The sequence below is a fragment of the Diachasma alloeum genome, unplaced genomic scaffold (genome assembly GCF_001412515.2).
Source record: "Diachasma alloeum isolate Michigan unplaced genomic scaffold, Dall2.0 Dall_scaffold_00200, whole genome shotgun sequence".
In the NCBI taxonomy this organism is placed as follows: Eukaryota; Metazoa; Arthropoda; class Insecta; order Hymenoptera; family Braconidae; genus Diachasma; species Diachasma alloeum.
In genome coordinates, this window is record NW_021680365.1 from 967,233 (window position 1) to 989,367 (window position 22,135).

General features: G+C 34.9%; 1 protein-coding gene across 1 annotated transcript in view; it reads left to right on the plus strand.

Moving 5' to 3' along the window:
* LOC107035741 (cardioacceleratory peptide receptor) overlaps positions 1-22,135 on the plus strand; it is a 50,549-nt gene extending 28,414 nt beyond the window's left edge. The window contains exons 2-7 of the mRNA XM_015253308.1: positions 11,874-12,009; positions 14,354-14,551; positions 15,351-15,445; positions 15,515-15,767; positions 18,869-19,049; positions 21,940-22,135. Of these exons, the coding sequence (XP_015108794.1) occupies positions 11,874-12,009; positions 14,354-14,551; positions 15,351-15,445; positions 15,515-15,767; positions 18,869-19,049; positions 21,940-22,135 (1,059 nt within the window). The remainder of the gene's footprint in view (positions 1-11,873; positions 12,010-14,353; positions 14,552-15,350; positions 15,446-15,514; positions 15,768-18,868; positions 19,050-21,939) is intronic.

Sequence of the window (22,135 nt, forward strand, 5' to 3'; positions counted from 1 at the left end):
AAGAACGAGTTATTTCAGGAAAAAATTGTTGATGAGAACTTTTCTTGTTGGAAAAATTTTCCGTGAAAAAAAAATCGTTCGTGTCATTTTGCTCAAGATCAGTCATTCCTATGATAATTCCACGCACACCTCTCGCTATTTCTTTACAGAATTAATCCTCCAATTTAAATTACTCAAATACACTAAAAATTCCAAACTGGCAAATTCCACAAGACTAGCCACACTGATAGAAATGGTGGAACGATTCAGTTGCACCAAACGCGGCTTCTGAACTGTTACCGCGATTCGTTAATAGTTAACGAATCTTGGTAATACTTTAAAAGTCTCGTTTGGTTCGACTAAACCGTTCTATGAGTGCACTCCACCTCTAGTAACTGTGATTCGAAATGACGCAGTGGACAAGACAACAACGGATCAAGTAATGATTCAATCCCCACATCCAATTTCCTGGAATGTCACAAAGACCCACTTGCATTCTAGTTCACTTCAGTGAATAATTAGGAGGGGCCGCTGCAAAACTGCCGAGAGTTTGTTCAACAATGAGTGCAACGGAGAGCATTGTCCTCGGCATCTTCAGTGCTCCTTGCCAGTCATCACTTTAGTTTCACCCGGTGATATACGAAGGAACTAGAAGTTTCGTCCTATTGTCGTTTGAAATATCGCAGGATATCCGCACGAATGTAATTGATATTTGTGCACACGTGCGGACAAAGTTCATAGAAAATATTCCAATCCGTTTTAAAAAAGAATGTAACGTTTTTTGTCAGCAATCTATTCCGTCATGCTTGACTTAGCATTATTTCCATCCTAAACGTGAATATTTTATATATAATAAGAAAATATTCAAAGAATCATAATATAAAAAAATCAAAACATATCTATCAATAAAAAAATTGGTATGTAAGTGTGAAAAAATTTGATAAAATAATAAAAATAAAATAAATAAATTATTAAAATTTGATCTTCACTTTTTTTAATAAATCATTTAAATGGCAATATTTCTCCATTTTCATTCCGTGGAATATCATGACCTTAACAATGAAAATGATGGTAATGAAAATCGAACAAGATCGAATGAAGTGGAATTCAATACTAACTCGATTCATGATACAAGCCCTTCAACAACAATAAAACACGTGCACCCTTTCCTCAGTAGAATAAATTATAAAGAAAAACCTATAAAATTTCTTGACGAATGCTCTCGCGTTTACCATGAAATTTGTTCGTGCGTGAATTTCTCGTTAATTTTCAATAATCCACCGATTTTAACCACATTTGGGTTCCTATTATTGAAATAATCTGAATAATGATGGGATGATCCCAAAGGCAATCATTCAAAACCATTGAAGTCAACGAATACTTCACACACAAATTTCATAGAAAAAGTTGGTGTTTTGCTAATAAATTCTATTGGATTTCAATTGATAATTTTATCAGTTTTTCGCGGATACTATTTTACAGGAAGATTGATAGAATTTGATCTTTTTATGCAATTTATTTTCCGGATGAATTTATTGGCCCGAAGTTTCTCAGTTTTTATTATTTGGTTTTGTTGATAATAAAAGAAAAAAAAGTGAAAAAAAAACTTGGAAAATTTACATCGAGGAATAATAAGGAATAACAATAAAAATCTTATGAGGAAAAACTTGATAAACATTTTAATAGAAATTCTATAGAATTCTCTGGCGAATGCACTAGCTGATTCAATGAAGATGTTTTTGTGCGTGCGATTCTCATTGATTTCGAATCGGCCACGAGTTTTTAATATAATTAAGTTCCTATTATCGAAGTAATCCGATCAGTCCTGTGATGATCCTCTTCCATCTGCAGAAGAAAGACTACCCTGAACAGTTCTAATTTCCACAAAAAACGGATTTATTCCTCGATGAAAAATAAATTACAACGGCTCCAGAAAATGAAAAACTTCCGTTGCAATTCGAATCGCCTCTACCCACCCGTTCCACCATGAAAAAACGGTAGAAAACTCCAAGGTGAGCCAGTCTAATCTATCTATCAACCGCAGGAGATGAGGAAATGTGGATCAAATTAGACCACGGAAGGAGGGGTACAATGACCATTCCTCTTCCACTCGACATTCTTAAACATGAGCCAGAGTGATCGCAGTTTTCTATGCATTAGCATAAATGATTTTACCTCGGTTCGTTTAACATACCTCGAGTGTATATAAACCCATTTTAACGAGAAGCTTTTAGCCGAGGACTCGGCCCAACAATGCTGGAGGAAAAGAAGGGATCAAGAGGGGAAAATAACTAGACTCTCAGACTGAAAAAAAATAATTTCAATGAAAATCCAGATTTTCTAAATGAATTTTCCGTTTTACATTGCTTTTTTTCTACATTCACATTTTTCAGTTTTTGTGCTATCGCGTGGAGAAAAGTCATCTCACTATATTATGAAAATCCAAATCGACTTCTGGTGGAACAAATTTGGTACCCGAAATTTTGACTCCAAAATTGAGGGTTACGAGAGTCAAAATAAGGGTTATGAGGTCCAAACGAGGGTCACGAAGGTCAGAATAAGGGTCATGAGGGTCAGATTAAGGGTCTAAATAAAGGTCATGGGGGTTATACGGGGCTTTCTATATATTTTCAAAATCTAAATGGACTTCTGGTGATAAAAAGTGGGAACTCCAACCCAATAGTCTATTAAAAAATTGGTGAAACAGGTTTTGGTCAGCAATCTATTTCGTCAAGCTTATGCTGGACTTAAAACTACTTCAAGTTTATTTTAGCTCAAAGAAATTCTTTCTCTAGATCTTTTTTTACATCAATTCTTTAAAAAATATTCATTCGCAAACATCATTCTTTTGTCATTCAAATAAAAAAAAAGAAAACTAAATGAAAAAGTAAATAAATAAATAAGTATAAGGATAATGACGAACCATATTCCTTTTTTCAAAAAAAAAATCGTGAATAAAAAATTTTTATTCATGTGCTTGTCTAGGAACATTCATGTTTTTGTAAAATTCAAATACAATCGCAGCGAAGATGGATTTCATTTGTGACAAGTACATAATAAATAGTATGATCATAAATAAATTCGCAATTTTTTATTGAATTATATTTCCCTCCACAATCACCTTTCGGGTGGTAAAATCTGCCGAGATTTTCCGAGTACTTTCCCCTCAACTTTTCCCTCTGACTAGCCGAGGATTTGGCGCAACAATGCTGCAGGTAAAGAAATGCCGCACAAAAAGGAGAAAATAACTAAACTCTCAGACGGAAAAAAAATTAATGTCAACGACAACCCAGATTTTCTAAATATATTTTCCATTTCATGTTCATATTTCATTTTTTATCCTTTCAGAGGTAGGGATTCGTTGTGGTTGGAAGGAAATTCACGAGGACACAGATCTGGGTTTAATCTTCACTCGGGACGAAGCAAACTCAGGTTATCTTGTTACCTCAGAATATACTGGTAACGACCCTTAATCCTACCAGTCGTTGTATAACGAGATGAAGACACCATGAGCTTTATTACGTTAGAATCATGATCAGAATTTCACCACATCACTTTTTTACAGCGTACTTAGTAGAAAAAAATTTTTTTAAGTCCGTCTTTACCTGATTCAAGAAACTGATGCCGAGAATTGACAAGAAAAAAATATTTTAGAAATTTATAAATAAACCGTATTCACTCGGGACGAAGCAAATCCAGGTTATCTTGTTGCCTCGGAATATATCGGTAACGACCTTTAATCCTCACAGTCTTTGTACACGGAGAGAAATTTTTGATAAAAATTATCCTACCGTTCTATAAAAGTGTATCATGAGCTATCGTTTCCTCATTTCTATCCCGAAATTTAATAAAAATTAATATATGATGATCAAATTTTATTCTACGTTAGAGAATTTTATCCTGACGCATAATAAATTTTACCCTTCCAGTCCAATAATTTTTATGTAGATAACAACGAAAATTCTAGAACGTTTGGTAAATTTTATCCTACCGGTACGGTAATTTTTACTCTACCGGCACGGTAATTTTTATTTTTATCAGGATAAAATTTCTCTAACGTAGAATAAATATTGATCATCATATATCAATTTTTACTAAATTTTGGGATAGAAATGAGGAAACGATGACTCATGATACACTTTTATAGAACGGTAGGATAATTTTTACCAAAAATTTCTCTCCGCATAACGAGATGAAGACACCGTGAGCTTTATTACGTTAGAATTACGATCAAAATTATTTTACATCACCTTTTTACAGTACACTATTAAAAAATTACTGTTCAAATTTGAAGTAAAAAATCTTTAAATTTTTAGCATTGAATATTCAATGAAATTTGATTTCTCAGGCTCATACGACAATGAAAATTACTGAAGATCGTGAAACTTCAGGCAACTTTCCTTCTGAATTTTCAATCTGTTCAAGATTCAATTGAATCTATTGCTTAATTTCCACGATAGGTTTGAAAATCCAAATTGTCTTTAAAAATGAGCAACTGCATCAGCAATTTAGAATGAAATTTAATTCAAGTTCAGAGTATTGAGAATTCAACTGCATCTGTCACTTAAATTTAAAAAAATTTCTAACAGTGTACAGATGGTAAATTTTTTCAGATGTACGTCTCTACTTGTGTTACAATCAGACAGAAGTCCGATTGACTCAACTAAAATTTAATAATTATTTTGGAACTCAAACCAAAATTTTGACAGAAAAATTTTCGATTCACTTTTAATTCAACTGGACTTGATTTGAGAAATCACTTTCTTTTCATAAACCCATTATCCTCGGCTTCCGGACAAGTACGAAATCTCTTGAGGAAAGTTTTGTTTCTCAGTGCGAGACATTTTTTTCCTTCAATTTTCGAGCCTTAGTCTCTTGATGGAATTGCAGACATACTCTTCCAAAACTTTTTTTTTCAATGAGAGAGGGGTTCTTCGTATGGGTGAATGTGTATTCCAGACGGCAAAATTGGGTTTACTGCTATTCTGGAAAAGTAAAACTTGGGTTTTATTGTATTATGATATAGCCGAGAATAACCGTATGCAGTGCGGGGTTCGGTTTCAATGCCTGGGATGTTTTCCATTCTCCATACATTACAGAATTACGCATTCAACAAAATGGGTTATTAGGATTGTTGATGGGGAAATGTAATGTTTCGATGCGGATAACTCAAACATTACATTGTAACGAATTTCTAATTTCTCCATTTTAAATTCTTTCATTCAAGCATTCATTTATTTGTTATACTTCGAATCTCTCCTCACTGAGAGAAAAATATAATTTTTCTGACTACATTCCATCACCATCGAATTATAGTCAAAAAGTCCTCAACAATTTTTCATGGGTTACGGTAACTATGGCCGGAGAAGTAATTACTGCAATGGAAGACCTCAAAACTTCGTTAAACACTTCGTCAAACACTTCGTGTTTTTTAATATTTAAAGCGGTAAATAAAGTGAAATTTTTCCGACAATCACATCCTATCATCAAATTCTTCATGATCAGGAACAGGAAGAAATTTTCAAGTTGATGGTTGTGGAGAAAATCGGGTGAGCGGTATTACCCGCTGAGCGGTATAGGCACACCCTCCCCTATATTTATTTGTCTAGGTCTCCGCCTTCGACCCTTTCCTTCAAAACGCAAATTAACATTTCATATATAATTATTCATACAAATTCAACATGTGGCGAAGCATATCAAGCCTCACCAACACAAAAGACCAAATAGTCCACTATAGAAAAAGATTCAAGAAACTTCATGATATTAAAGAACCCAGAACTATTATCTTTTTTCTATAAAATATGCATTGGAAAATCTATCAAATATGCATTGAAAAATCCTGCGGGAAAGTTGGGAAATTTTCCAATTCCATTCTCTCGGCGGATCACGCCGCGTATCTCTCATGAATGGAATTTTCTTACTTTATCTGTTCACACATTTTGATTCCAAATAACTGACCTACGTCGAAGAAAATGTGAGCCAAAAGTTTCTGGATTTTCCCATTGTGATAAGGAATTTCTTCCCTTGAGGATAAACACGCGAAGAAACACTGAATATGGTGTGTGTGTTCAGACGTATATAACGAAATCGTTTGATACGCAGAGAATCAGTAGCGAAGCTGTAGAATTGTGTAAATCGATTCTGACTATTTGCCAGTTTTCAATGAATACTTCTATATAAAAAAATGTGCAGTTGAGCTGCAGACTTTTTCAATAGACTAGACATGTGCGCGCGCTTGTCTATTCATTGTGAAAATGAAGAAATCGAATTTATTAAACTTCATATACTCGTAGCCGTTTTACAAGCATTGGTAATGACTTGAAGAGAATGAAGAGAATGAAGAGTGAAACATGAATGAATAATTTTTAATCTTCCATTAATTATTTTTTTTACTTTTTAAAATAATCTGATTAAAATCTGTATAATCGTAGGTCTTCAAAGATTTCTCTCGAATTATTTGGGAAACCGAAAAATTTTCCTGAATTTTGTGGAGTTTAGAATTTATGTATGAAAATCTGAGAAGAAAGCTTGATCATTTTGGCGTATGATAAATATGAAAAAATTAAAATTTGGGAAGTGAAGAATAATTTGTGGGTTGAAAAAACTAAGAAGTACTATATTTTTTTCTCATGATCAACAATTAGGCAATTTAGATATGTTTTGATATAAAGATAAACTTCACACGTGAAAAAATGAACAATATGACGCAGAAAAAATTTTTGTCGCTTGAAGAATTTGACTACTTCACGTGACTCATTAACCAATCAGAATTGAGAATTAGCGGTCAGGCAGTTTCGAGATATTTTGATATAAAACACCTTCACGTTTCCTTCATCTCTTTAGTAAATAGAAGATGCATTAGGATTTTCTAGCGAATTCGCTAGGTCGTTCTATGATTTTTGTTTCGTGCGTGCATCAGGATATTCAAATTCCGTCACATCTCACCGCAGGGGAATGAAAATATACACAGCAATGACTGAAGCGATTTACTTTTTATTTCAGCCATTCAGGGCTCCTTTTTACTACTCTGCTGTGTACAATCTTTCAGAGTTTGCTCCCGACTTGTATTCCATTTCAGTGTTGCCCACATATAATCTTTTTTGTACATGAAGCTCGCATGAGTTCTCAACTTGTCAAATAATAAAAGCTAAAATCCTTTCCGGTAAAAGGAGATGGTACATGTCAGACTCGTTGAAGAATCTTATATATCACGGAAGGTGCACATAGCTGGAGCCGGATGAAGTAGCGGGTATTGTTCACAGATCTGATCATAACTTTTTTCGTCAACTCGTTCAACTTCTCCTTTTCAATTTCTTTCGAGGAACTATTCCACCAAACTATCACGACCCAAGGTCGTAAACTATTTGAAAATAATTTGGATTTTATAAGAAATCTGAAATTTCATTTTTTCTCGGAGGAAATTTTTTTTTTGGACCTACTAAATCTATTTTTGCGACTAAAATTTTTCATCTGAAGACAGTATTCAAATGGTCAGCAGTAGATTTTGTTCTTCTGGTAATTTTCAACTAACGATTTTTTTTTGTTCAGCCAAAAAAGGTTGAGAATTTTTATTTTCAATTTAAAATTCAAGTGAATCCAAAAATTTCGATTTTTGCTGAACAATTGAACTGAAATTTCCAATTTACATTAATTTTCGTATCAAATTATAATTTACAAAAGACGAAATTCTCTAAAATTCCAATACCAATGTCACTAAGTGAAAATTACTCTGAAATTTGTAACAGCTCAACTACACTAGTGCGTCAGTACCTCAGAATAATGCGAAATTTGCAACTAGTGCATGGCTTCATTAATTTCCTTCGCAAGGACGTTTCTAAAGAAATTAATTTAACTCGATATAAAATTAATATCGCCTCCGTGTGGCACCTCGACACCGACACTGCAGCCCTTTCTGTCCCTCGCTCTCGCTAGAAACACCCAGCACACCCACCAAATGGAGTTTTTTAAATGGATGTGTCAGAGGCACGCAAGATATTCAAATTAGAGGGACACCTTTCTTTTCGCGCATTAAATCCTTCTCTATTTTTCATTCACTTCACGCTAAACAACTGCGTTCCCTCGGGCGCTTCGCCATTATCGGTCGATTATACGTGATAATGGCTCGGTGAACGAGTGTAGTGCATCCGTAGTCCGCAGATTGTAGCTATCGATTTATTGAAGCTTCCACCCAACTATTGTTCACAAGCTACCGTCCATGTCTCACTTCACGCCGCTAGAAGCTTTCCGTGTCTCTAATGAGGATCAACGAATAAATTTTTTTGTTCACATTTCGACAAGTTGTGGGCAATCAATGTTACCTCTTAGTAATTCGATCACAAACAAAATTGATGCTACGTGCGTCTCTCACCCAGAGAAAGAACGTTAAAATAATTACAAAGTTTAGATCTATCACAACTTTTCTCGTTAACCCTCGATCACTCGCTCAATGAGCGCGGCGCAAGGTGTTTTCTTTTTTTTTTATTTTAGCGCGTTTCTCGACGCTTAAACATTTGACAGAAATTAGAGTTCCTAGTTCAATCCTTCTATTAAGCGTTGGCGTTATTCGTTTTTTCCCCGGGGAATTTGTTTAGCTAAAAAAAGAAAAGAAACGTCGAACGGACAGAAAAGCGGCGCCGCGCCGCCCGGTGCGAGTGAGTCCCTGTCGATCCCGCGAGCGCCAGTGTTGCTACATTTACTGCCGCACTTGAAATGCGCGCATAGCGGTAAGCGCCAAGGTGGCAACAGCGTGCTGGGTTTAACCCAGCGGCGCTGCGCTAACCGGCGACGGATGAAGGCTGGCAGCCGAGCGCGAGTGATCGAGAGTTAAAAGAAAACTTCAAAAGACGCGCACGTTTGTAACTACAGGGAAAAGAAGTTTGTGCAGTCGTGTGGATTGAAAGATTCGAAGATTTTAGAAACTTACTGTCAACACCATCTCAGAAAGGGATGATCTTACAATGTCCAAACTATTCTTACTGAATGTAACCAATCTATTAATTGATTCACGTGTCCGAAAGAGAGATGATGTAATTGTTGTAGATTTAATTGTTGGTAAGTAGAAAGGAACTTGCGATCTAGGATTCAAAGTCGATGGTATCCTCAAAGGCAATTGTTCAAGAAATTGTGGACAATCAATATTACTTCTTAGTAATTTAATCACAAACAAAATTGATGCTATCGAGCGTCTCTCACCCGAGGAAAGAACGTCAAAACGGTTACAAAGCTCAGATCCATTACAAACTTTCTTGTTTAAAGAAACTCCAAAAGTGGCGCACGCTTGAAACTCCAAGCAAAAGTGAACGTCAATATTTGCATAGGATGTTGACTCGTCAAGAAGTACTCATCTCTCAACGTGAAACATCACCTCTTGAAATGGATTCGTTCGAATTTAATCGACATCTCAACGTACACTTTTCATACTGATAAATCCCTTAAACTTTTTATGATTGAATTCCTCCCTATCGTCAGGCACACCAAGTGTGATATTATAACCGAGAACTGTTTTTATTTCTCTGAAAATAGAAGATGTGATACTGGAAAACAAAAATTTTCTCTCAATAATACAGTATTGAATTAAATGAGTCATGGTTCAGATTGATCGCAAATACTCGCAATTATCGATGTTCTTTCTTTGGAAACTTGAAAAATTAGTGATTTTCTGTACAAAATATTCTCTATTGAGCATTTCAATTTTTCAATAGAGTTGGCCAAAAAATAATAGAAAGTTCAATGAAAATCCAACAGAATTTGCTAGCGAATTCACTAGGTTTTTCCATGAAGTTTTTCCTCACGCGTCTTAAAACATGTTGAGTTCCCAGTAATTATACAAGACTCATTGAACCCGGAAGTGTATCGGATTAACCTCTGATGATAGTCGCGGAGATCCAGGTTGGGGTGTCGAAAATTATGATGTAATACGATAGCCTGTATTATCCAGTTTGACGTCTTGATCAGATCGGTCGGAAAATTGTTCAGGGGTTGACTTAACCCGGGATCTAATTTCACACACTATATTTAGGGAAGAATTAATGGAGATTCTGGGTAACACTTCGATCGAAATATTGAATTGACACATCAAGCGAAAATTGTGAATTTGTCAAAATTCCAGTGAAACGACGAATGAAGTCATTGTACTGATGTCAATAATTCCCTCAGCCTATACTGAGAGGAAACAAGATTTTTCATTACTCGTACGTAAAGTGAAATTTTACGCACGCGTCACGTACGCAAAATCTCACTTTTCCCACATTGTGATGAAAAATAGGGTTCGACAATCGTGGGAAAAGTATTCTTTGACCCTTGGGAGCACTACACACCTCCCATACGGAGAGGACGTAATTTTTACCTAAAATCACGGAATTTTTCCAGAGCGTTCCGTAATTTTTACCTGAATCTCTCGTGAAAAATTACGATACCGTCACTTAAATTTTCTGAGCCGATTCCGTAATTGGTGATCGAACTGTGAGTTCCGTAATTTCTGCAGAACATTCCCCTCCGTGCACGAGTCTAAAAAAACTTTTATGCATTCGTATCAAAATATACTATCCTAGGACCAATAGTATATTGTGTTACTAGTGTGTAAAGGTCTACTTTTTCGCACGCACGTGCAACACATTATATTTTTTGTGATATCTACCAAATTCACTGGTTGAAACGATTGAGGGGGTAAAGCGGTTGTTTTTGAGCACGAGTGCATAAAATTCAAGAGCGTGCGAAAAGTGAATTTCCAATGCGTAAAGCGAAACTTCACGGACGAGAATTCACTTTACGGACGCTTGTGAACATTGCGCACGCCGTGCAGAAAACAGTCACTCTGCACTGATCGTTTACGCTAAACCGTTTTGGTAAAAGCAATTTTTCAGTATCATAAAAAAAATTTTGCCGTAACTTTTCTCTAAAGATTGAGTCAAATTAGACCATTCTTGTGATAAGCCCTTGTACATCAATTTGTTCGCTCCTATTCTACTTTCCACCACCTGAAACGATTATATGGATACCGCTCCTCATGTTTTCTATCACAACATCTGCATGTTGGGGGAGATAAGAAAACTCGTAAAGCATCTGAGTAATAATTATCCCTAGATAATGCCAGCCTCGACGACGTAATTTATGCCATGGGGCTGAGATCACTGGGAAGGGGATGATTTGTCTGCCACCTCTTATAAAACATTCCTTATAAAGGACTCAATAACGGTGAAGAAATGGGAAATTTCGTCAATTTCAGCATTTTTGTTTCCCTCGAAAAACACGGTTTGCAAAAAATGTATAATATTGCGGGGTATTTGTTCTGTTCCTCCCTCTCAACTATCTTCATGTACGATCGTCTCTTTGTATATGGTCATTCTTTTATCTTGTGTTTTTTTCCGCGGACGTAGCTTTTCATTTTGTGCTCTTTTCATTTATTTATCTCGTCCCAACTTCTTTTAATTATTTCCGGTATTTCATTTATTATTTCCGGTACAAGTCTGAAATTTCCGATGCACTTTTTGGAAATTTTTATCGGATTTAATTATCACTGAAATTTCAAGCAATTTTGTCATTGAAAATTTAGAATTTCGTGGAAAAATTAAAGAGAACAGTAAATTTCAGTTCCATTTTTCCCTGAAAAAATCATGAAATTTCAGATTTCATTGAAAATTCAACGTAATTTGGCACTGAATATTCATATTAGATGAAAAATTCAAATAAATTAAGGAATTATCGTCTTAAAATTCTGAAATTCTACTGAATTTTCAGTGAAACCTGGAATTTCATGATTTTTTTCCTCTAAATCGCATTCAGTGTCACTTGTCCTGAAAATTACTAGTAAACTGTCCGTGAAATTTCATGTATTTTCTAACAATGTAGTCTCATAATACTTGATGTACCACTAATATTATAAATCATTGTTGCAGACGGAACAGTTCACAGTGCTGTGGCTGCTGTTTGCTGTAATTGTGGCGGGCAATACAGCGGTACTGGCGGGTCTGCTTCTGGGAAAACGCCGGAAATCACGAATGGACTTTTTCATCAAACAGCTGGCGCTCGCTGGTATTTTGTGTATCTCTGTGTTTTAATAATATAGGTATATCCATAAACATCGCGAACGTAGTTAATCGATTGAGGGGAGTTGTAAAATATATTTGGGTCATCAGATTTTAATGTTTGCACTTTTGTTGGGCTGAATCACATCACTTCATTACACTGTTTATATGCGTGTTTTTTTACCCTGATTGCCTGTCGAGGATTAACCAGAATTATCGAGTGTGTTTGGTGATCATTATCACACTGTTAATTCGGTATATTCTTGATCGAGATGTTTAGTGTATGAGTACTGCGATTATCCCGTTCTCAGCGAAACCAATCATAGAATTAATGAACCATTTCCCATGCTAGCGCCTCGTTTTTCGTTAATTACCATTAACTGGATAACCAGAAAAAATTCAAAAAAATTTGACATAATTTCCAAAATTCCATAAGAACATACATTATTTCTAACAGAAGTTTTTTATTTCCCAGAAAGTGAGTTTCATTTTCCGCTAGGCTACACAATTAATGAGTTCACTCGCAATTTCCTCCTTCATACGACAAACTAATTTCCCTCGTTATGGCAAATACGGGGGAGGTAATTATGTTGAAAAATATGGAAACAGAATCAGGAGTTATTCGTTATATAAGCTGAATTTGCTAGCGCACCGCTGGCAACGTTTAATCTCATCGAGTTCTCATTAGCAGAAAACTGAGAATGATATTCTCTACTTCAGTAATATCCTTCATTGCGAACCACTTCACCTGTTTATTCCGGGGGAGATGGTTCATTGGCAATGAGTCGTGAGAAAAAAATCTGATGGTCAAGAATATAATACTTTTTTTGAATATATTCATTCATTCGTAAATATTGTTGTTTTCGTACATCGAAAGCTCTTTTATAATATATTATATATTGATGTGGAATATGTTCTCGAATTGAGGACATATTTGAGGTATTATGAGGTATTATTCGAGGTATTATGAGAACTAGAAACTATTTTAAGAAAATAAAATTGAAATAATATTTCAATTTCTTGATTTGAGTATATTTTATACTCAATTGGAGGTTGGGTATTTCAAATCGAAGATGATTCTTTGTTATCAGGCTGGATTGTAGCAAGCCCTCTTAAGTGTAATATAAGGGTCAGACACTAAGTGTCAGAATATAAGGGTCAAAAAGTGGAGGTTAAAAAATGAGGGTCAGAATATTAGGGTCAAAACATTAGGGTCAGAATATAAAAGTAAAAGTGTCTCATTGCCTGACAGCCACTTTTTTACTTTTATATTCTGACCCTAATTTTTTGACCCTTATATTCTCACACTTAGTGTCTGACCCTTATATTACACTTGAGAGCGCTCGGTACAACTCGGGCTGATACGAAATAATCATCCTCGAATTGAAACACCCATCCCCCATTCGAATATAAAATATACTTGAATCAAGTATATTTATTCTTGACTCAAGTTTATGTATATACTTGATTCTGGTATAAAATATACTAAATTCAGTTATATTTTGTTTTCCGTGCTCTTGCAAGTTTTATCTTTCTCAGTGCAGGATATTTTCTTCTCATCAATTTTCAAGCCGTGAGTTTCTTGATACACGTGAAGGCGTACTCATCAAAAAGCTTTTTTTTCTCAGTGTAAATCATTGATTCAAGCCATTATCACGCTATGTTAGTCAGCAGTCTCCCGCACAGCATTTACAGATCCCCTGTAGCTACCCCAAAAAAGTCGATGCTGGGGATTTTCGTCTCAATTTTGTTCTGAAAAGATGGCTATTAGAAAAAATTTTAAAAAAAGTTGAAATGTGGAAGATTTCCTCAAGAAAATATCTTGATGGAAAAAATTGTATAAACGACGAAATTCTACGGATTTTGTTTACAAAATAGCTTTTATTGGACGTTTTCTACTAGAAAAGCCCAGTAATGCACATGCAAAAAATTACGAATAGATTTTCAATAAAAATTCAATAGTTTTTCTTTAAAAAAATTTCGTGCGTGAAGACAGGAAAATTTCGTGGAAACTTGCAAGAAATACGACCTCTTTCGTCCCACTAATTCCTGAGATGAGATTAATGGATTCCGCGGAATTGAATGCATCCCATGTGTCTCGAAAACTATTGACCGGGAAGGAATTGTCCCATATTTAATCTAGAATGAAACCTTCCATTACCTTTGTTGGCACCCCTTCAACTTGCGATCTCAGTAAGTTGTCAAATAAAAGCAAGTGTCTTGGAGTTGATGATAATCCCCTAAATGAGCAGAAATTCGCTTCTCCCGAATAAAATGAGAAATTAATTAAAATGCTATTATGAGCTCTCCTTCGAAATTAATTCAACTGCTCTTATGTTCTCTCCTTTTAGATTTACTGGTTGGATTAATCTCGGTGTTAACAGACATCGTATGGCGTTCGACAGTCACCTGGTATGCCGGGAATATAGCCTGCAAGCTCATAAGATTCAGTCAAGTCCTAGTCACATACAGTTCAACTTACGTTCTGGTGGCGTTATCAATAGACAGATATGACGCAATCACACGACCGATGAATTTTTCCGGAAGTTGTGAGTACTGACGAGAAAATAATTCCCATGACACGTGACACTATCTCCCCAAATGGAATTCAATATGCATCCCTAGCCCGTACTATCTTGTATGAAAATAAAAAGTGAAATCGGAAATGCATCAAATCATATATTTATGTAAATTGGATTCTAGGATTTTATTCAGATAGAATTGGAAAACGTCATTTCTTGCTAGTCATTTTGTCATATTTCAAAGTGTCAAGCATCAGATTATTCATAGAATATCAAATAGTTTGAAGAGGCGGTCTCACACTAAATACTTCTATTTTTTTTGTAATGACCCCGAAAATCGAATGTGGAAATTTAAGCATTTCTCCACGTTTCATGACCTTTGGAACCACTTCTGACCCTTTTCATTTACTTTCGGATGAGAGCTTTGTAATCAAATTCAAAGTTGAGTTTTGGTTGTTTAATGTTAATTTAGTCGTAATTTAGTGTAATTTTTGGGTAATTTGTGTTTAATGCCCTGTCCGTACATATCTGCAAATATGACAAAGTTTGTCGTTAATTGGTTACTAATGAGTGGATGGAATTCAATCATTTTTTAAAGGTACTGTTGAGCCTTGTCCATCGACATTAGTTGAAATTTGATTCATACATCAATTTTTATAGTATGCATTATTTACTAGGGTCCCGGTTCCCTGCTCGCTTCGCTCGCTAACACCGGGGAGGCCTTGCCCCCCCCCCTCACCTCGCTCGCTCGCCCCTTTCTTAACAATGAATTCCCTCAAATTGATCTTCAATATTCAACAATTGAAAAATGTTGATTTTCTCGCAGGGTGGAGAGCTAGAGCCCTCATCGCCGCTGCCTGGGGATTGTCAGCAGCCTTCAGCATTCCAATTATCTTTCTTTACGAGGAGACAGTGGTGGAGGTATATAATACACTTTCAAGATGATTTCGCTCGCTGCATAAATAAAGCTTTCGTTATTACGTGTTTCAGGGAAAAAAACAGTGTTGGATCGAACTGAGTTCTCCACTCAAGTGGCGTGTTTACATGACCCTAGTCAGTTTTACGTTATTCGTAATTCCAACCTTCATCATCGGTGGATGCTATACTGTTATTGTTGCGACAATATGGTCGCAGAGTAGTGTATTGAGACAGGGTCCCATGAGGGATAGACGAGCCTCTTCCAGGGGGCTCATACCTCGGGCCAAAATTAAGACTGTTAAGATGACGTTTGTCATTGTTTTTGGTAAGTTTTCATATTTTGTTTGTTATTTTTTCTCTTATTGACGATGTCCCAAGATTTTGGCCATTTTTTCTGCAGTGAAATGCTCTAAACAATCTCAATTTTTTATTTATAAGCAACGAGTTTAAACAATTTTAATTATTTGTTTGCAGAAAATGCATGTTTTGAAAAATCATGAGTCTGTGGAAAATGGAATTTTAATGACGCTGAATATTCATGATTTTTTTCAAATTTTTCTGACGCAATTTAATTGACAAATTTGATGATTGAACATGTGGAATCCGTAGTGTGGTCTGTTCCAAATTGTAAAAGATACTTGGGTATCCTTAAGGATATCCAAATATTTTGGCGATTTGTTCTCTTGTGAAATACTTTTCTACATTTGTAGACGAACATTAGAGCTTTCATTTCGGCCCCATTTGACCCTAAGTTTCCGGACATTTTACAATGGCTTTATTATTTAAACTTTGCAGGTCTGAATTTCAATCTCGATATTGAACCGTTAGAAGACATTTTTAACATCTGAAATAAATTATAAAGTTTACTTTTAAAGGAAGATTGATGAAATGATTTAAAAATTGCAACTTTTGAAAATTACAAGCATTTTCTTTTAATAATTTCTAAACAATCGATTTTCGGCCGTAAAAACCATTTGTTCGGAATCGTTAGAAATTTATTCATATTCTGAATTTTACCAGGTATCGATTGCATTCTTGAAAAATAGATTTCTGAAAGTTTAAACTATTTTTATTATTTATTTATAAACAACGAATGTTGTAAAAAATCATAATTCTGTGCAAAATGTAATTTTAATGACGCCGAATATTCACGATTTTTAAAAATTTTTATCACGCAATTTAATTGACAAATTTGATGATTGAAAATGGTCGAATCCATAGTGTCACCTATGAAAAAATTCCTTAGAAAACCTAAGCGCTATTCGTTAGAAAATTCTATTTAAATTCTCTAGAGATTCTATGGAAGTTCTATTAAAATTCTACGAAATTATCGCTAAAATTCTATTTATTTTTTGCGCAGATTAGATATGCGATAGGAAAAAGTCAATAGATTTCGAGCAGTCAACAGTTCGAACTCTTCTAGTAATATTTCTGATGGTCACGACAAAAATTTTAATATCCCTCAAGTTAATCTGTTCCACTCAAATAAAATATTCTCACGTGGAACATATAGTTTTTCAGCGGAGCAAATTTTTCCTCTCAACGTGAAGCTATTTCATCATTTATCATTATTTTATATTTTTTTATCCAGCGAATATACTTCAAATTTATAATTGGAATTTATAATTTCCGAGTTGAACCAAAATTAAATGAGTTTGCATTTTCTATGAATGAGATGCTATAAATATTCTCATTAATCGCAATCCTGTTGCAATCCGTTGAATACATTATTTTATTGAAACTACGTGTATGATGGATTATTTGTGAATTGCGTGGGCGAGTTATTGAATATCGCATCATTTGCACTGACACAGCATCCAAAAGAAATTTATATCAGACGATCGAGTACTTACAGTTGTATATTTACGTTCAATTATTACGGTTGCAATTCATTCAGCTGTTCATTTTTTCACATTTAGTTGAAAAAATAATGGACTTCGGTACGTTCGTGAAAAAAACAGAGACGAATGGCGAGAGAAATCAACTGTGAATTTACAATTGAAAACTTCGCAGAGTGAATTCTTCAGACGTACATCAAAAACATTCTTGTTGAGATCATTCAACTAGAGATAATTTTATGATGGGTCGAAGTTTTATTAGGTTGATCAATGAGAATTACCTATGTAGAAGAAGGCACATACGACTATTCGTAGAAAAGACATGAAAGGGGTTCATCCGTAATATTTATGCGAAGAATGTCCCGTGAACATTAAGTCTAGATGTCTAATCACACTCATACGGAGAAAGAAAGCGTAAAGAATATGTAAAGTTATGAAATTTGTAAAATGTTTACGCATTCTAAGAAGATATGCATGTAAAATGAAACAAACAAGTGGACAATTTTTTAATATATGGGTGTAGTTATTGTTGCTAATAAATTAGAAATTTGCTGCCGAATGAGGTGTTTTTTGAAATACACTGATTTAATTACTTTTACTGATGATTCTTTCCGTAATCATGAAAAACCGATTTTCTCGTTTAAATCGCATAAACAATATGCTGTCACTCAACAAAGAATTGTGCGACCCCCATCATATTCGGATAGAATCAAGAGGGCATTGTTCCCAATTTTGTGAACCCCGACTCATTCCATTTTTATGACAATTTTTTGAGTGATCGTTGAAAAATCGATTTCTGGAAAAATATCAATTTTTTCGAATCTGAATGAAAAATTGAATTTTAAATGATGTCAATGAATTGAGCTTATTAAAGTCTATATCCATGGAAAAATTAATAAAATTCGATTGATCCTTTACAAGAAAATTTTGAAAATAATGAAGAAAAACAACCACATACATACAAACACATTAGTTTACTAATATTATGAGCAGTTGTTACAATAATTAAGGTTTACTTATCATTATTGAATTTCGAAACATAATAAAATAATTGATAATTTAAATTTTAATAAAAGGATTTTCGATTCGCCAAATAATCATCAATCTTTTGATTTTGGAATTTGAGTATTCAATTGTCGATTAATTTAACAATTAAAAAATTGATGGGTACTATTAACAATTGACTTACTCAAAATCTAACTTTATTTAAAATTTATGGTTATGCTGATGTCTGCAATATTTAGTCACCCCAACATAAAAAATTGGAAACTTAAGTTTGAGTGATTATAAATCTTCTATTCGGAAGCAAAAACATGTCTTTCTCAAGAATTAATAATAAAACTGGAGTTTACTTAATTTAAAAACATTTCTCACTTAAAATAAGCCGATATTTGATACTCAATTTCAGATATACTCCTTTTGGAGCCACGTCCACAGCTTTTTTTATTATTCAAAGAACAATGCAATTTTCTTATTCATCGAACCATGAGTTTCTCACAATCAATAACTTTGTCCTGAAAGCTACAAACTTCCCCCATTTATGTAGAAATCACCGATTCTAACGTCATCAACATTTTATCTCTTCCAGTGTTCGTACTGTGCTGGAGTCCCTACATTATTTTCGACTTACTCCAAGTCTACGGCCACATACCGCGCACACAGGCCAATATTGCAATAGCAACCTTCATCCAGAGCTTAGCTCCACTCAATTCAGCGGCAAATCCGATCATCTACTGTTTCTTCAGCACGTCATTCTGCAAAACCGTACGGTAAGATCCTTGTAATAAATTCATCGAGAGTCTACTCGCTCCCGATGTATGCTCCCACTCCCTGAAAGTCCCTAAGTCAATTTGAAAATAATTGATTTGAAGTCAATTTTAAATCCCTGAAATCGGGCAATTAAAAATTTTCTAAATCATTTTTAATCCTATATTGATCATGCAAGGATTAGATTGCCATCTACTGGTTGCCCGGAAAAGTCCGGAAAAATTTAGATTCGTTAATTGAAGTATTTGGAAAATTTTAGTATTAAAAAAAATATATTACATCTCAAATTTTTAGAGGAAAAAAAATATTTCCAACGGTTGAACAATTTTTTCTTTTGATAAATGAAATTGCTCGTTGCATGACGTTGCCGGAAATTCGCTAAACACGTCCGGGCAGTGTAGAGTGAGTTCGGCAACGCTGGAACCTAAATAACACGGCGGGGAATCCCCGCGGAGGTGACCAACTAGGGATAAATTCGCCGTCAAAATCTCACTGGAGTCGTTCGAACCGAATCACTCGAAACTATTTTTAACAAATTCGGAGTTAAATGTCATGTTTGATGAATATAACTGGAACTTTACATAAATCGAAAACACAATTCAGTAGCGAAATGGTAAAACGGTACAAGTTAATTTTCACTATTGGCCAGTTTTCAATGAATATCTCGGAATCGAAGGAAGATAGCAAATTTTTTGTTATGACCTTTCTTGTAGAGCCGATTGAGAGCTACAACAAATGTAATTACGAAAATTTTGCTATCTCTCTTAGATTCGAAAATATTCATCAAAAACTGAACTGGGAGATGAGTCGACTTGAACCGTTTTACCACTTCGCTACTGAATTTCTCAACTATTACGTTAATTCTCTATTCCCCATCTCAATCCAACTATTCATTTTTATTTCAATCACATCATATCTTTCAAAATTCCAGATTTGAATTTTATGTAATCATTTAAAGTCAGTTGTGGGCAAAGCGTCAATTCAAGTAAGAGTTGCACTACAAATCAATAATTTTTCAAATCATCAAAGTCCTCTCCCATTTCGAAATCATGACATCACGTCAATCATGAAGTGTGTAGGCCCTCGAAATTCATTCATATTCCGATGAATGAGAATATCGACGATCATTTCCACGCGTCCAAAGCCTCGAGTAGACAGGATATATTTAAAGAAGCTTTTGATGTTCCCCTCTCCCCACTCGTTAATTGTTCCCTGGATCTCTTTGATGAACCGGCAGCAGTTATGATTAATGCACCTCTGGGAGGAAACTCACATTCACCGAAACTCTGATTGCATCTGCATATTCACTGCTAGCACGACCTTACAGAGAGGAGATTATTTTTCCTTTCAGTTCCAGTTTTCGCGTTTCATTCGAAAAAGAAGAGGCTGAGGAGATAAGTCCTCATATTCTGGAGGTTTCACCACCATCAGTGGAAGAGAAATGTAAACAAACGAATGCACTGACAGAAAAATGAACAAGTTTTCGAACAAATCTTGTTTGAGCCAACAAAATCTTCAGCTGAATATTACCAAAAAAATAATTGTTTGTTTCGAATTTGAAAGTCTCAAACATGAATAATTGCTCTGCTTTCCACAACGAAATATTTGGCTCAAGAGGCAATCAAAATATCTTTTATAGAGGAAATTTTATCGGGAAGTTACAAGATTGCTGTCACATAATTATTATTATTTCATTTAAGAATTCATTTTTTGTCTGTGATTTTTCAATGGCGGAGAGGACAAACTACTACCCCTCGTTTCATATAAAACGAGCATTTTCCGGGAACAAAATACGTATAGGTGCATCGAATAACGAAAAAGTAGTGCTAGAAATTACATTTCTTTGAAATTTTTGAATTTTTTTTTAAAAGAGTAAATCTATTTTTGTAATAAAAATGTTCAATCTCGGCGCACGTTCGCCTGTTTCATACAAAAAAATCCTTTGATAATTTTTAACAAACGATTTTTTTGGCACAAGTAAGACTTGTTTGAGAGCTCCGCTGTTTTTCTCTCAGTGTGGAGTGTGGAATGATTCATTACTGAGATATTTTATCCTCCAGTTTCTCATTTGTTAGGAAAATATAAGATAGGGTGGAAAAGCGAAGTATACACGTCATAACATTCTTGTTAGTTTTTTTTTCTCTCACCCATTCCTACCTTTCCCCTTTGTTGATTCCATTTCTCTATTTCTAGCATCATCAGCGGATTCTATTGTATGCTATGAATATTCTTCGTGTGGAATGATGACAGGAGCATTTGATAAATTGTTCTTTCGTTTTCCCTTCAATGTATATAGCTGAAGACTTCACTTGAGAGAACAGTTCCAATTCACGGAGTAAAAGGTCCTCAATCATTTTAAATGTCTCAAATACCAGCTATGATTATGCATTATTCGTTCTCACACTTTTTATTTGAAAATTTCGTTCGAAAATTTCAGCCTCAATTTCGGACAGATCTGTACTTTTCACGATTATTAATATTCAGCGGTTATTTTCATGTTTCTTCTCCATAAATTCCCCCCCCCCCGTGCAAAAAATTTCATAGAAAAATTCCGCAGTTCACCCGCGCGTTTTTTTCAATGGAAATGTTCGATGGAAAATATTTTCTAGAATAAATCAACAGAATCCTATTTTTCTACACACTCTACTCCATGGAGATTCATTCATGCAGATTAAATTCGAATGAGATTGATTCCATTCAGATTAATTTAATGAAAGAAGAACACAAATAGAATGGAAAAACTTGGAAAATTCATGTCGAGAAATTCATATAGAAATGTTTCAATAGAAAAATGTTTCTGTGAAATTTTTTGGTGCGTCCCCCCGATACTGATCACGAATGTAGTATTTAAAATAACATTTTCGTCTCCGTACTCATCGCGTCCTCGGGTAGGAACCTGCAGGCGATTTCCTGGATTTTTGGATGGTGCCCTTCACGTACACATCACTGCTTTGGCACCAGTAATAATCACCACAGCACGAGGACAACAATTACAACATCACTGACAGCACAGTCGTCGAGGCGTAGCAACCACATTGCTATGATACACTCGACATCTCGAAAACATGTGATGGTGTCTCTCGTTTGA